At 32.3% G+C, this 17,169-nt stretch overlaps 1 protein-coding gene across 1 annotated transcript; it reads right to left on the reverse strand.

Moving 5' to 3' along the window:
- Window positions 1-8,511: 8,511 nt before the first annotated feature.
- Window positions 8,512-15,217, reverse strand: LOC123525394 (phospholipid phosphatase 2-like). The gene is made up of 6 exons (XM_045304413.2): window positions 15,014-15,217; window positions 13,196-13,347; window positions 11,987-12,207; window positions 10,331-10,448; window positions 9,679-9,855; window positions 8,512-8,967 (listed from the first exon to the last, which is right to left on the reverse strand). Exons 1-6 carry the CDS (start codon window positions 15,126-15,128, stop codon window positions 8,713-8,715), a joined length of 1,038 nt encoding a protein of 345 aa, XP_045160348.2. The 5' UTR covers window positions 15,129-15,217; the 3' UTR covers window positions 8,512-8,712.
- Between the last annotated feature and the right edge of the window lie 1,952 nt (window positions 15,218-17,169).

Consider the following 17,169-nt stretch of genomic DNA (forward strand, 5'->3'; position numbering starts at 1 on the left):
TTTGGGAATGACATCAAAAAGAGTTCCAGCATAGGTGATATACAGCCACGGACTTGGGGCATACTGCATTCAAGCTGGCGGGCTGATGAATATGACCTGCCCAACTGGCCCCACTGAAATATAACATATACTTATAAATAACTACAAGTATGACTGCAGAAAGGATTTAAATTTCATGTTCTTAATTAAACAGTCATTCTTTAAGATGTTACTGACACTTAATTGCAAATATACAATCATTAAATCTTTTTCAAGTATGTCTTTCTATTTATCAATCTTAGTTGTGTATTAATAATTGATATGTTATCTCAAGGGTAATATTGAAAACGATTTTAACATGCTTAATAGCTTAGTTTGCATTAAATAAAGACATTATTATTATAGTGTAGTTATTATTTTTAGTATTATAGGAGCACGGTGGGGAGAGCGCTTTGGAACGATCAGTAACAAAAAGCAACTATTTTTTTATATGAACCATATACACATGTCCTTAATACAGTTTACAACCAAAAATATCAAAGCTTTGAGGGGTCTTCTACCTGTTCCGTCAGACACAAATACAAAGGAAGGCGTTGTCAAGCTGTAAAATGACTGAAGGCCAAACATGCGTTTAGTCTCAAAACAGTCGCTTATCTTATAACTTGACCAAATGCAGCAAGAACATTGGCCAGGAAGACAGGGTTTGATATACGGCGTGTCTCTACATTGCTTTTAAATTTTAAGTCTAAATCTGAATAACGATGGTAAAGTTTAGAAAAATATATACACAATTTATAGAACCTTAGTCCTGCTGAAGAAAGGTATTAGTAATATATTGATTGCGTTAATTAAAATCATCAGCATGTTTACCCGCTCTTGAATACCAAACTGATCGAAAAATATACATCCTATAAGATGTTGCTCGTGGTACATCATCACTGCACATCATGCATTTTGTATTTATAATATTATTACAAATATAGAGATGTAAATTAAAAAAATATAATGTGGTATCCACATTGTAAGGAGGAAAAACAGTATCTGCTACCGAATGACTTAGCTATTTAGCTTACTTAACTATTGAAATATATAAAATACCCCTTAAGTATTTAATATCTCAATAAATGTCAATTTGTGGTGTCAGTTTGATACAAATGCTGACAATAAACGCATTATCATCGACATTCTAGCTCTTCATTTTACTAATCACTACTTTTGTAGTAAAAGTAATTCTATAACATACATTCTTTATACGTAATAAACAAATTCATTCACCTAGAGTTACACATTCTTTCATTGAAAGTATGATTCGCAAAATATGAGTTAGCACTAAATAAAATTTTATTGTCAGTCTACTTTTAACACATATTATGGTAAAGAATTTGACATTTGATCGCAGTGTCTTGTACAGGCGTATCCGTAACTTTATTTGTAATATTTCAAAATCAGCGACTTTGTTCTGTACGTCCTTTAATAGGGCAAAAGTAAATTAAAATTTGAAACAAACGTTTTTATCATAATGTAGGTTCTTCTTCTGACAAGGTTAATGATATGCAAAAGGCCCCATAAGAGATAGGGCACACATTCAAATAAAGACCTAAGTTCACTTTTATTTGCCAGGGGATCAGAAAATATTTAAGTTGTTTTGCATGCTGGTAACTTAAGCCACTTACCAAATATAATCCCTTACTAGTACCTATTTGGCAAGTTGCAATGCTATGCATTCTAGTATGCAAAATGGGTATTCATTTTCATTGATGTTTTCATATAGTAAACTCTAAACTGTCAAAATGATTAATTATTAGCATACAAATATAGCACAATAATACACTTCATACCACAATATGTGTTGGGAGGCATTATTCAAATTTCATTTCCGTCAGTTAGAAGATAAAATCAAATCCTGTTGCATCTACTGATTTATTTTTTTTGTTAGAAATAACGTTCGTCTGCACTAATATTTTCCGATGCATTTGGATGTCATAAAAGTTGATTTATCACTTTGTGAAACTTTACGAAACTTTATGAAATGCTTAAGTGATAAAAATAAAAACTGACTAGGTCTTTTGAGATTCTAATCTTACAAATTTTATCAGGCATTGACAATTTATCTTTTAATAAAATATACAATGTAATTCGTTCTCATTCACCAATGATTGAGCATGCTTACATCTCGATAGGCACCTTGAAATTTTATCTTATTTCTAAAATAGTGTCTTACAAATTATTCACCCGGTATTATTTTAAGTTTGTCGTATTGATTTGTAAAATTTCCAGGTGACTTCATACATTTTGTAGATATCAAATACTAATATGACTATTAACTCCGGATGTTTAGCACAGATGACACTCTCACACACGAAATATGTTATTACTTATGTCTCCCTTCACACAGAGGTGTGGGAGACATATTGCTTTACTCCAGTGTGTGTGTGTGTCACAAAGCTTGTCGCACTCTTAGTCGAACATTTCTCATCTGATCTTCACCAAACTATAATAAAATGTGTCTGCCAATAAGTGCTCGGCCAAGTTCGATAACTTCCCAAATCGGCCTAGGCACTTTGGAATTATATCCCTTGAATCACCAAAATCACTCAGATTTCTTGCGTAGTTTTACCTCCAAACCGACCCCTATACTACTAGTAGTATAGGGGTCCTTTTGGTGTCAAGAAAGCGCAGGCACATGTGGATTCAGTAAACAGTATATAAAGACTGACTTATTATTTAGATGATTAGGCAGTTGTAGGAGACATGCGCTTTTCTCAAAAGCATCTCTAGTGTATTACTGTCGTCACCTAATATGAGCCTATGACGCATTTAATCCTCATTGTATTATCATCTATTAGTTTCAGTTATGCCATGTTGGGCTAACACATGTTACTGCCTAATATACTTTTTTTCGATTTCTGACGTAAGTAACGCAAGTGACGTGGAACGTTCGCCGTTAACATGTTTTTATTTATGAAAGTATACCGATAAGTATGCAATATATTTTGCTGATATGCTTTTAATTTGTATCTTATTTTCTTTAAAATATAATCCAGATGTAGATAAAACTTATATATGAATTCTTTCGTAAAGAGATACCAATTTAAAATTTACTGTACACCCATATGCTGTGGTTGTAAATCAAAACTAGTTAGAAATTGAAAATCTCTTACAGTAAAGACGTTCTTGATTATTAACCACCTATAATTGAAAATGTACCTGTTGTGACTTATCATCTTGCAGATGGATACAGTTTTTCTTTGATCATATAACAGGCAACAGCGAATAACATTTAACCAACAGACCATTTGTGACGTATCTTAATGCACAAAAATAAGGCTCGGGAATGAAATTAGTGGAAAAATTAAACTGGGATACAAGACGGTATACTTACAGTATATTTTCATTCAGCTATTCTTCACGTTTGTGGATACGTAGTAAATAACTATCAAACTGTAATTAATTAGAAAATATAAATGGTTCGCGACATGTAAACAGATACTTTCGTAGGTAAACAGTTATATTTGATTTATTCTGATATAGAATGAATGTAAATCTTTTAAATCTCACCTTATGAAAAATTCAATGTGTATGCCGATAAGAGAAGACAATGTATCTGGTGTTGTGAAATTCATATAATACTCTTCTTTCAAAATTGAACTGGTCATCAATAATAATTTTGATACATATCGAGAGTTTTATATTGATTAATCATAATAATAAGTAACAAATGTGCCGAGTTTTATACCATGCGCATAAGGTTACCCAAGTTCATAAATACGTTATTATCAGATATCATTTTTAAACGGAACGCATGTTAAATGCGGCAAAATCTCGTTCACTTTGACCTGATAAAAACTTATTAAACATTTGTCTCAATATGTCCATTGTCTTACTCATCTCGTTGCTTACTTCTTTCTGCCATCAACTATGACTGACTGGACCCAATTTTCATTACATCACAGGGACTCTGTGGCCTCGGTCTAATGCGATACATTTTGATCTATTATAGGGCCAATAAGAAACCATGTACATTAACATCACAACATTAGATGGGACAACATGGGAGAAAATCACCTATTGCCATTGACAATACAGATACCAGCCAAATATTTGTACCCTAGTTAGGCACTTTATTGAATTAATGCGATACATTTAGCTAAATTAATTCATGTCTAGTTATATACATAGAAACATACAGTTTTCTAAGTACAGATGAAAAAAATGGAATGCTATTAACAGTATCTGAATACTAAAATCCACAAATAGGAACACAGTTGTAAATACAGAAGCTGGCTTGTAATATAAGAATATTGCGAACTAAAAACCTGACCGATCATATGTACGCAGCCATATATGTATGCAGTCACAGATTGCTGATCTAATATACGATATATCTTTAGGTCAAATATTGATGCCGAAAGCCAAACGTGAGCAGACGTGTACATTTTTGTATTATGAAAATCCAAGAGACAGAGACAGGGAAAATTGTTGGGCTTCTGAACAGTAGTTTCATCCAAGGAATACAAGTTATACATCGCAAAGATCAAAACCAATATATATGTTACATTGTTCATATTGGAATTCTTGATAATTTAAACAGCCATGTGATACAATTAATGGTTACAATTTGGTTTTGCAAAAGCTTCTTAAAATGAAGATTTCTTTTCTTTTATTACAGATACGTGTTCCCATAATTACGCAGTATGCCAGACCGATGCGAGTTCGAAACCTGTAACAATGCTCGGAGGAGCACTTGGGGCCTTCCTCCACCATCAAAAAGGTACCATACGACCTATAATTACGTCGACGTGATTTTAAACAAAAACAAATACAACATGATAGACAACATTTGTTACGATCTTGTGTAACATAAAAGACTGTAGAAGCTTGATTGATACATCAAGCAGCATTTTGTTTTTAAGTGCAGCAAGTATGACAGTTATTGTGTTGCTTTTTAAATCGTTTAAACGTAGACAGGATTCATTTTATGATCGGCTTCGTTGGCATATCTTGTATATTATACCCTGCTCATAATTACTAGAGGCCAGGATTAAGAATGAATTTTCGTCAGGGTTTTCGTTTGTTTTCGTGTGCAGTTGCGGTTGCTTTTCTACCTGCAATACCAAAATTTGTTACTAGAAGAAAAACATATATAGGACTGTATACTTTTCAGCAGACTTATTCTGGGTTACTGTACCGCTATATGGTAGTTTGCCAGATATCCTTGTTAACAGCATACAGCGATTTTGGAATTATTCGAGGCAATTTGCAGAATACATAACTTTCTATACACTAGTTGACGGTGTTAAATGCACATTCGAAAAAGTCGAACAGTCTTTGAGCTTATGAGTATATATCCGTCACCATTTTATATATTATGTATGTATGACTTATCGTTTCTTTTTCGGAATTTATGCAATCTTCAAATCAGTTATAATAGTACTTGAAAAAAGTATTATGCTCTCTCGGTTACATAATATTTTCAGTTTTGAACTCAAGAATATCTATGTGATCCTCAGGTACACAATACTGGATACAGAAATTTCGTGTATTCTTTTGAAAGAAACTGTATTTTTTAAATACTTCAGATAAATTTGATCAATTATGTTGATGCAATTTAACTGCACAAGTTTATACAAGTATTTAGGCTGTTTTGACAACATAATGATGTTCGTTTACGTGCCTTTCCGACAGCCCTTTTTATCAAAGAATATTTAAATATTTAATGATTGACTTCTTTCTGTGTTTATTTGACAAACACATAGAACTCTGTTAGAATAAACCATTTAGGTGGAGTTTTAACTCTTACCCTACTAAATTTCTATAATGAACATGTCCATCTTTCAATTTGGACAGTACCATTAACTGTTAAAAGGGGTGTTTACCAAAAAGTTACTGACTGAATGGCGAACAGTGCAGATCTTGATCATTTTATATTCATATTGTTATATAACAAGTCAGACTTGACTTGAATTTATTTCAGATGAGAAACAGGTGGGCAGGAAAGTTTACAACGTTTTTTTTATTCTTCATTGTGTCAATCTCGCCATTATAAGATAGAATTTTCTAAGTATTTGGTCGGCGTCGACGCCATGTTTTCGATTGTACCATTGTGTGCAAAATGGATAAATTTCATTTCCATTAACTTTAATGGTTGAAATATTTCGAATTTTAAATTGTAGGAATGACTGATTAATATCATTACAAGTTTGCAAAAAGAGACACTATATATCATAATATTTGTTGGGTGGTACCATGCAAATATCATATCTGTCAGTTAAAAGATAAAATCAGATCATCTTCTATCTACAGATTCAATTGCTTCAGACATAACTTTCGCCTGTACTGATACGTTTCAGGTGCATGTTGAAACTTTGTAAAATGTCACTATAATCTTTGAAACGTAAACAAAATGCTCATGTGATGACTTAAGCTTTTCAGATATCAAAATCACACGATTTTAGAAGACATTATCGAGATGTATGTGGATAACTTTACATTTTTACGCGTGAAATATCAATAAGAAGGCAGCCATCAATTAGTGAGCATTATCATCAACAACAGTTTAAGCTCTTCTAAGTTCTTATAAATTAAGGATAGTAGTTGTAGCGGCTTATAAAACACGGGAATCGGTAAACATGCTTTTTGCAATAATATGCTCTTCATGTTTGAAACAAAATTTTGAATGTTTCTGAAGAGACACGGTGACATGCCATCACAAAATGTACAGAAAATCTCCAACATTATCATGTCATTTTTACCAGTACTATTCTATGGGTAATATTGTTCATGGTCTATGCCATAAAGATTTCAAAGAACTGTTTACACTTTCTCTTATGGCATTTCTTACGCGTGTATGTTGAATGCCATGGCCATATGTTTCATTTAATAGACCAAAGAATCTTATGTTTACAATATGGCATACTTTTTTCTGGAGACATTGCTTACAATTACTTTCCATATTTGTCATTTAATATTGTTTATGGCCAAAATGTGCAGATTAGACGACGAAATAAAATAGTAATAGTTTCATTAAAGATAAGATTGATCATGTAAATATGTATAATAAACACATGAATTTGACCAAATACAAAAGATAATAGGTAATGGTAGATTTTTCTCGGAAGCACAGGGCACCACAAACACAGTCTTAGAGCCACGCATTTGCACAGCAGGCCCACAACAAAAAGAAGCTGCAACGGAAAAATATTATAGACGGGTTGCTTAAAAAATCCAGCAAGTACATTTTAATTTTATGCAAAATATAAAAAAGGGGAGGAATGGGAAGGGGGGGGGGGGGGGGGGGGGGGGGTGAAGGGAAAAGTGGTGGAACAAGGATGCATAGTCAAAAGGGAAAGCTACGTACCTTAATCACAGTTACCCTACAACGTAAGCCACAGCAGCGCAGACACTCACGTACATAAGACAAACACACCACGATAACTTATTCATAGTAAAAGGAGAGGGGATGCCAAAGCAGAACAGAGATACCTAAACGCACTAGCATAGAGTTCTGTAATGTCAAAGAAATGGTATTATAAATCAATTGCCGTAATTAGATTATCTACTGCTACTGCAAAACTACATCATTAAAGTTTTCTGTGGGTTGCGGTTGTGAGGGAGTGGGGGAGGGGGGTGGGGGGGGGCAGGGATCAGAGCTTTGCTCTACTGGTATAATAACATAAAACTGGGGAATGTGCTTGATATTTAAGCTACTTATGTACTATAGAAAAAAGTCATTCTTTATATACGTAAGTCTTTCAAAGCAGGTTAAACAGTACGTGATACTTCATTATTAACCTCATAAGTATTTAATTGCTTTTTAATTGCAGAAGGTTTTGAACACTCAAACTAGGTAAAACGTTACGTATTCTTTTGTCTCGTATGTATCAATTTTTAATTGTAATTTGATGAAATTACTGTTCTTCAAATGATAAAATTTGTTTACGCGTACAACATGATGATAAGGTCATTTATACTGAACAGATGTTGTATAGTATCAATACATGTAAACAAGATCTTGAATACTTTCAGTTTCCCTCTGCAGTTATAAACGGCTAGAAATAAGTTGTCTGAAATAAATAAAAATACATTTGAGTGGAATAGATGAATTCATTATACACATTATATACAAATAAAGCGTCTGAAACATGTTCTTAAAATATAACAACCACCGGCATTACCTATGTGTTTTAATCGGCGAAATTGCTTCTGTTCCATGCCAATATGATTGCAAAGAACGTTTTGCTCGTAGCTATCAGTACCAGTGACATTGCAATACATAGTGTTCTATATTGAAGCTAATTCATTGTTTCACTTGATGAATTTTAAATACAAACTAGTTTTTCTCACGGGAATAGAAATGCTTTGACCACCTACTACCTGCATTGTATAGAATGGACCAGTACTCAGGACTAACGTTATAGAACGTAACTTTTTATTTTACGACCTTTTTCTGGTGTTTCCATAAGAAGTAAAACCTATTATCGAAGTTGCAATGTTATACGGCTAAAAGTAGGAACCCAAAGAAAACAATACAAGTTTATATCTCATTTAAATCACAAAACTTTAAAACTCATGACATACTGATCATTTTATTTTGAAAAAAAAAGACAATAACAAAACATAATGGCTAACGGTAACGTTTCCTCGTCATACACCTCATATCCTCATTACCTATCACAACCCATAATATTTTCTTCAAAATTAAATATGAACTGGACTATTTTACTCCATGCCCCTTCATACGATTTCTGACGTCACGGACATATTTCGATTATTATTTTGAAGCGCTATAAGTTTTGTTGAGGATGTACTTCTTCCATTTTCCATATTCAAGAAATATCCATCTTCTAGTGCAGATGTTGGTGTTTGTGGATTAAGAACCGGTGATTGTTCACACGAGCAACATAAGTCACAAGACGTATTATTTGTGTTTAACTTTGTCTTTTTTCCAACACTTGTTGTCTTCGCAAACTTGGTTCCAACCAACATGTGCTGCAAGATAAAATACGGATTTACGAAACTCTTTTCTTTAATTTTTAAATTCAAAACTATACATTTTTCATGATGTTTTGGCGGAAAGAACTATAAGTTAAGACACGGTATAAAGCTCCATGTGTGCATTAACAATTTCGGCTGCGAAAATGACTTTGGTATTTTACAGGAGGATTCAATTTCATGCATGTCAGGGACGTAAAAGACGAAACAAATCTAACTTTTGTAAAGGTTTGATATCAAGATAAACAAGTGACCAAGTACTGCAGCGGCAATACAAAAGTTTCCTACCGGTATGGAGTGGAAACAGATTTTACTTGACCTTAAACAGTGACCTTGATCGTTAACTGACAAGCATAAATCATGTGTTGACATGGGGAGCGTTTGTGCGTAGCATTAAGATAATCCATCAATGCATATAAACGTTACGGCGCAGAAACAATTTACTTGACCTTCAGTAGTGACCTTGACCTTTGATCTACAAGCATTAGTCATGTGCGTGCATAATCTACGTATTGCCCTCTATTTACATACCAAGTTTTATGAGCTTAAATAATTTTTCGAGTTATTGCAGGATCAAGATTTGCGGACGGAAAGAAGGACGGGCGGAGAACATTCCTATAGTCCATTCCGGCGTTCTACCGGTAGGGGACTAATAAATGCCAGTGCATGAACCAAATCTACAGTGAATACTTTAGAATTATTACTCACCACAAATACAGCGACAGTGACGCCTAATACGTATCCTGCTATGACATCAGAAGGATGATGTTTGTTGTCTTTGATTCGTTCAAGACCACACAGAATCGCAGTGCATACAAGTCCAGTTTGAATAAAGAACTTCAGTAAACGAGAAAAACGTATCAGCAAACGATTTTCTATGTAGACCTGAATGATTGAAAACATTTGATTTATTTTGATTAAGAAGGGAGGTCTGCAGGCTTTTTCTTGTCAAAACTCTGCATAACTCTGCACTTCGCGTCAAAATATGGGCTATTTTCAGCAAACGATACAGCTGTGTATAAAGTATTTAATTGTAATGCAAAATTATGTAAAAACACACATAATATTTTCATTTTATACAGAAGAAAAGACACTGTTGTTGAGAACATTAAAGTTAATGAGTTTTAATGTGTCGAAAGTTTGCATAAATCTTGTTAATGACCAGATGTAACAACGGGGCAGCATGACAATGTGCAGGTTTGAAATATGCCACGAAAGTGTTAAAGGAAAGGTATTGCTTTTAAATATATGCATTAATTAAAGTCAAGTCAATTAAGTTTATTTTTCATTCTCTTTATGTGTACGCAATACAAAGGCTCTGTTTATAATGAATTTTTGCTTTATAAAACTGTGCACTTACACAAAAATATACTGCTATATACATAGACAGTGCTGAGTGACCAGAAGGGAAAGATTGTCGGCTGCTTCTGATCTCTTTATCTTGTTCATTCCTCGTGCATGTGTACTCGGATATGTAGCTGGAACAAAAGCATCATCACCAGTAAAATTGTAAAGCTGTAAATAGTATTTAAAAGCAAAATATGCAGTACATTATTTTGAATATGAGGTTAGCTAGATATTTTCGTTGGCGTTTTACTTTTTAAGTAAATTTTGTCCGCTAAAGCTTCCAGGGGTTTGAATCATTTTATTATAATTAGAACTTATATAAACCCATACCTTTTTGAATTTCTTTACAGATAAAACAAACCTGGTCATAGTTCTCGTCACAAGAAGAAGATATATTTCACAAAGGGAATTAAATGTCGTATCATCAATTTTGCAAGAATTCTTACAGCTAGGGATGAACTCTTCCCGATGCTCCCCCGCCCCCCTCCCACACCGTGTCCAAATGTTTTACAACGTTTTTAAAGTATTCCTTGTATAAAAGAAAGCTGTCACAAAAGTTTTACATATGGTTTCGAATTAGATGTATGCCCTTGTATGTGGCCAATATACTTTCCTAGTCATAAACTCTATGATCAGTTTAATGAATTCAAAGACCTTTCAAGTATGTATAGGTTTATATAATATTTAAAGTGATAAAATGGTTTGAAGATTTAACGACTAAACTTCCATAAAGTTTCATATACCACCTTAAAGCGAAAGTTATTAAACTGAAATCATATATGTAATTAATGTCAAGTATCAAGGGCCATGAAATGAATACATATTGTAGTATAAAAACTGAATGCTTTTAAAATCCCATTTAAACGTTTGATAGATTGCATATTTAAAAATGACTTTTATCTTTTTATAATACCAAATTATTATTATTAGTGTATTCCGACTGCAAATACGACTGTGTATACGACCAATAAATTTCTAGGAATATCCTTTGGAAGCATAAAATGTTTTCTTGTTTTACGGCTTAGCATCACATAAGCATAATTATATGTTATATGGCGGCTTTATTGATAATAGTAGGCCTGGTTTACCATAGACAGCCTAGGAAAAGAGCAACACTCATATTTCCCCAGCATAGCAAAAAAGGTGGAAAACTATTATAAAAGAACCTTGAACGGACACTATGATCGCTAAGCATAAGATATTTTAACATTCATGTGTAACAGTAAGAGGAGACTTTTAAGGCCGCTATATAAAACATAAAGACTGTTGATTTGAGATTTAAATAAATATATTTAATGTGTTGATTGCATAGAATATATTAATTGTACTTGATAGAATATCAGTGAAGGCTGTCATTCTTCTGAAGGTGAGTCAGTGCTCAGTTTAACAGAGTTATGTGACTTTTAAGGAGCTCATAATTTTAATTCATGTATTGATTCCATGAAATTAGCACGAGATTGTTTTCCAAAGATACGATATCTGCATTTACGTGTACATGTACAAAGACTATGTCTCACTCCAATGCTACGACGAGTTCTTTTTGAAAGCGACGACTTGGACAAGACCACTACTTTTTAGAAGAGCCAGGTGTCGTACGTTTTAAAAAAAGCTATTTTAATGACCGAAAGCACAATCATTCCTTGTAAATATAGGATAAAGCGAAAATTACCTTGGGCATAACGTCTTGTTGAACTGTGGTTTGCACACGTCAAAGAAGTTAGGTCTGAGCACACCCATCTTGTTCTTGACGGCGTCAACAACGAGTTCTTGTATGAGGAAGCCAATCATAAACACAATGTAACTCTTTACACAAAATACGATATCCCTTGTCCATTGACATGGTCGTCGGCATTTGGTATCTAAGCAGTTTAAAATTTCGACTGAAACAACCTATGACAAAAAATAACAGATTTTTCAATTAATGTACTCTACATGGGACAGAAATAGCAGAAAAGTTACATTTATTGCCAAAGGTTATTTGCAAACAAGTGTATCCAGATCACTGAAAACAGAAATCTGATGAAAACCAATCAACTGAAATATAACTGAAGGGAACCATAAAAATGTAATTACTATCGCTTCGAAATTAAGTATCCTTCATTAGTTTTATACTTTGTATATGTTTTGGCGTTGTTTTTTTTTCCCACGAACATTTCGTGCATCTGTCAGTATATATAGGCTTTTTCGTGCTTTATCTTCACTCGAGGTTAACATTTGGCAACTAACACAAGTTAATGCCCACCCTCCCTCTCAGTTACATTTGATAATTTGGTAAATTTGTTCGAGGCTTTCAATAAGAGGGAACCGCTTTAATTTTCATTTATTAATCATTATCATTTCCCTATTTTAAAGTGAAATATCTTGCGTTGTTGCACAATAGATGTGAAATAGCTATTTTATTCTATTGCATCTATATTTTAACATGATTTTTACATGCATATTAGTGTCTAGTATCGTTGCAGATTTTAACATTCACAACTGAGTCATGTCAAGAGACAAAGTCGATGACAACAAAAAAAAAAATGACATTTTGTATTGCTGAATATTTACTCCGTGATACATTGTCCGCGATATTTGCTGCCAAATATATACCTAAAGCCACCTATCTATGTTTTTGGTTTTGTTATTAGTTAAAAAGAGATGAGAATATTTAATTTACTCCCAGCTTAAGTGTGAGTAAGTGCATATAAGACTTATAATGTTTCTAAAGTTGTTTATTTAAAAAGTTTATTTACTTTTTTAGAAAGTGTTAAAAAATGTAAACAAGCGATTCACCGTTGGTTTTCATACTGACGTAGTTTGTGAAGGCTTTCCGAGGGACGACTTGAAGGTTGACCACAATTAAATATTGCTACTGCTCTACAATAGAAATACGTACCAGTATTACAGAGAGAGTGAATGCAGCAGCTATCAGAACAGGTGTCGATATGGTTTCTGGTATGGAGGGATAACTTAGAGACCTGTCATCACAGAAAAATCCCGACTTGTAGGGTTTTCCGTACAGAAAAAGGTATATAACGACCAAAGAAACTGAAAATATATGAAACTAACATTATGTTAAATTCAATGTATCCATAATTAAAAGTAATGTGCACTTTAGCATTTCAACAAATAGTACGTACATTATAAAACTTATAGACAGATTGCGAATGCAATTGATTTTATTACCTTTTTCCTTGCCATTCATTTCGATCTTTGCATTCAGTCGAAAAGCTACTAGTATTAGTAATATCTTTACAAAAGACCTTTACAAAAGATATTTCTAATAGTTTTTCAACTGAATGCAACATTTGTACGTTATGTTTTTTTTTATTTGTACGTTCTTAGTATAACCCTAGCCAAACATACTTTAATTATGACTGTATACTTATAACGCATTTCTTTTAAAATGACTTTCAAACTTCCAAAACACGCTTTCAATTTTATGTTAGAATATTTCAGAATGTAACTAAATGGTTAGAAAAAAACACTAATTTCAATACTGAATATGAAATTTTACAGTAAAAGCCATAAGGGATGTATTTTTTATTTATAAATATTCAATTAAAATTCCACTGAAAATATTGCAGCATAAGACAAATATATAAGAAAATAATAATCGAAAATAACATTCAACAAAATATTGATTTTTTTTCTTCTTCATATAAATCATATTCACGAACAAATGTATAGGAAACGATATTTCAGCAGAATATTTAATATCGTGTGAACATGTGTTGTTATTGTTTTTATTTATTATTCTTTTCCTTGTTGCTGTACGTTCAACCGTTACATTTTAACATAGATGGGGAAAATATGGTAAGTAAAGAGAAAGCTAGTGGCCATTGCATTTTACTTATTCAATTTAGCAAGTGAAATATATAAAATCATTAAATGGCATTAGCTGATTCTTTAAACGTACAGATTTAAAGGTATTTGATAGCAAATCAAATACTTCAAAGGGTTTTTTAATTGATTTGACGCATATCCATTGTGTTCCAGTTTATTAAAATGTATACAATACGTAACGATTAAAAGTCATGTAAGATCAGATGAAATAAGACAAGAAATGGTTTATAATACTGGCATGTGCATTTATAATACAATTGTAACAATAATTATAAATACGGAAGAGCACCCGGCCCAATGGGCCTATAAATCACCTTAATTTATTACCAATGTGAAATGTAATTAAAGTATGTAGACCATTTCATAATGATTATGATAATGGAAACATAGCCCACAACACATAAAATGTTAAAACCCTTCAAAACAATACATATATTTACGATATTTTATCAGTCTCTGCGGATAACTTTCAATTGCATTCAATTCTTTCTGTTTCTTTTAATCGTTTAGTTTCATTCCTATTTTGAATTGTAGTTTTATATAATGTACATAAACTTAACTGGAAATAAAATGAAATATATCATATAATTTTGTCAAATGCCATAGGGTTATTGATTTCAAGAAAGTATATACAAAGTATCTAACATTGTACCTGTAAGTGTTTAATTAATTGTTTATTAAAATAAAAAAAGTATGAAATTAACAACAATGGTAGTATTTTCATGCAAGTATGAACATTTAGTGCTTTTAAAAATGTCTATTACACGTTTCCTTTATTGTAAACTGAACGTTTAAATTAATACATGTAATGCTAAAATAAATGCAAATCTGACATTGAATTACAAATCATATAAAATTATACGATTACCTGCAATCCAAATTATAACATCCACAATGATTTGAACTGTAATCCTCCGCCGACTATGCTTTACTCCCGAGTAATTCTTATCCATTGCACTGTTACTACAGGATTCAATTTTCATCACAGCAACTCGATCAGCAGAATACGCTCTTTATATACCTGTGCCACTCTGTATATAATTTGTATACAACGAATTGGGGCTTTACAAATCCTCCTCGATAAACTAAGTTTAAAACTAAAAAAACACCCCACTCTTTCTTCACTGTAGTGTGAATCGGTCCGTATCTCTAACAGGTGATTTTCTAATATTTAACTACATTAATTAGTTCTAAAAAACATCCTCTCGTGAAACATACTTGTTATTTTAACAGCGACTTCGTGCAATAAATTTGACAAATCTGAATACGTATCTATAGAAAATCTGAAAAGATAAGTACCTCAAAACATTACTTCAATCTAAATAACTGTATAGTTTATCCATAATTCCCTCTAAAATCCATTTCCGCAACATGCATTTAATTTATAAGTTAAACGAAATATACTTATTAATATGTCATTGAATGAGTGATACATGAAAGTGTTTCCTCATTTCAAATGTATTTTCTCTTTGATTTGCATATCAATCGGGATTATCTTTAAACAACTAATTCATCATTAAGCCGAAGGTTATACGTTGAAAAACATACCACACTATTAAAATGGCGAGGTATGCGCTTCGAACTTCATTTTTATTTGTAACACTGTGATTAAACAAAGTTTAGGTCGCAATTGTTAAATAAACCTGCTGAATTTAGTTTAACGTATTTCGCAGTCTTTTTATAATAATTCTATAATGCGTGTTATTAATTTCAATAAAGTGAAAAAAAAAGCATACAACATACGTGAAAAATCTTTAATTACTAATTAAGAGAAAAATAATATTTCATTAAAATTGCCTTGAAAAAAAGGAAAAATAAATGGTAATAAATTAATTATGTACCAAATCTAAGCATACGATCAAATCTTTAAATTTGAAATCATGACTGACCTTTAATTTTCAATGTCGCTTGGACCATCTAAGTTCAGACCTATGAAAAACACTATTTGGAATTCAGTTTATATATAAGGGAAGGAGTAAAGTTTTAACCATATAATAATACATTATAAGCAGTTAAGCTACAAGTAGCATTCATATTTACAAAATGTTACAAAAAGCACGCATTACGTTACGCACCGCTTGATCAGATTTCTACCGGTACACATGGGGTATGGGCATGGCTTACAGTGGGATACATTCTAACTATTGAATTCAAATCTCATATTACCGTTTTGTTTTTAATCAACAGTTTATATTTGGTAACTTTGTAAAATACGATATCAGCGTTTATCCTGCTAGCATCACTTGATGCAAACATATATCTTTAAAGCATGCAAAACCCGTCTAATTTCTAAGAGCCTGTAATTTCTGTGTGAGAAACTATAATATTGACAGATGTACTTAGCTGAAACTTCGAAAAGATTCGTTTACAAGACATGGGCATGGGGAATAACAAGAAAGAATACTGACATAGATTCTTGAGTTTTTTACAGTCATTTATCACGGTATTTTGGAATACACGCAGAAGATAACAATAAAATATTTATTAGAATTAAAGTTTCAAAGTTTCAAAGTTTTTATTTTCATTAAACCAGAAGGTCATAGACCCATGTGGTACATGGTACGCTATATATACATGGCAACAGTGAACATTTAATTCATAACACAATAAACAAATGATTCGTATAACAATTGGCAACATCTTCAACAATTCATGTATATTTATGCTTCAATCTGACAAGTCAAAGAGATTCATCAAAGATTTAAATGTTTCCGTATTAACGTATAAAGGCTATCTAATAGTAACTATACTAGATTGTGATATATATATATAACGGTAAAATGATCTTGATTGAAAACAAAAAGAAAACGAAATATCAAGATCATTTTCCTTTCAATACACTACATAATTTATAATATGAATGAATACATGACTAAAGCTATATTTGTATTCCACGGATGACCGTTCTTGTAAGCAAGAAAGCGAAAGGGCCTTACAAGAACCGGCTTGTGGAATCTTCGCCGAAATTGGCAAAACCATTGTAATAACACATTTGTAAAAAATTTGATTCAAATAATGATATTA

Source organism: Mercenaria mercenaria, chromosome 3 (assembly GCF_021730395.1).
Source record: "Mercenaria mercenaria strain notata chromosome 3, MADL_Memer_1, whole genome shotgun sequence".
Classification (NCBI taxonomy): domain Eukaryota; kingdom Metazoa; phylum Mollusca; class Bivalvia; order Venerida; family Veneridae; genus Mercenaria; species Mercenaria mercenaria.

Coding starts and splice junctions, on each gene's coding strand:
- LOC123525394 (XM_045304413.2), bottom strand. CDS start 15,128: ATGAAAATTGAATCCTGTAGTAACAGTGCAATGGATAAGAATTACTCG. Junction 9,856..10,330: donor ATATAGCAGTATATTTTTGT/GTAAGTGCACAG, acceptor TCAATCATTCAG/GTCTACATAGAAAATCGTTT. Junction 8,968..9,678: donor TCACTGTCGCTGTATTTGTG/GTGAGTAATAAT, acceptor TTTATCTTGCAG/CACATGTTGGTTGGAACCAA.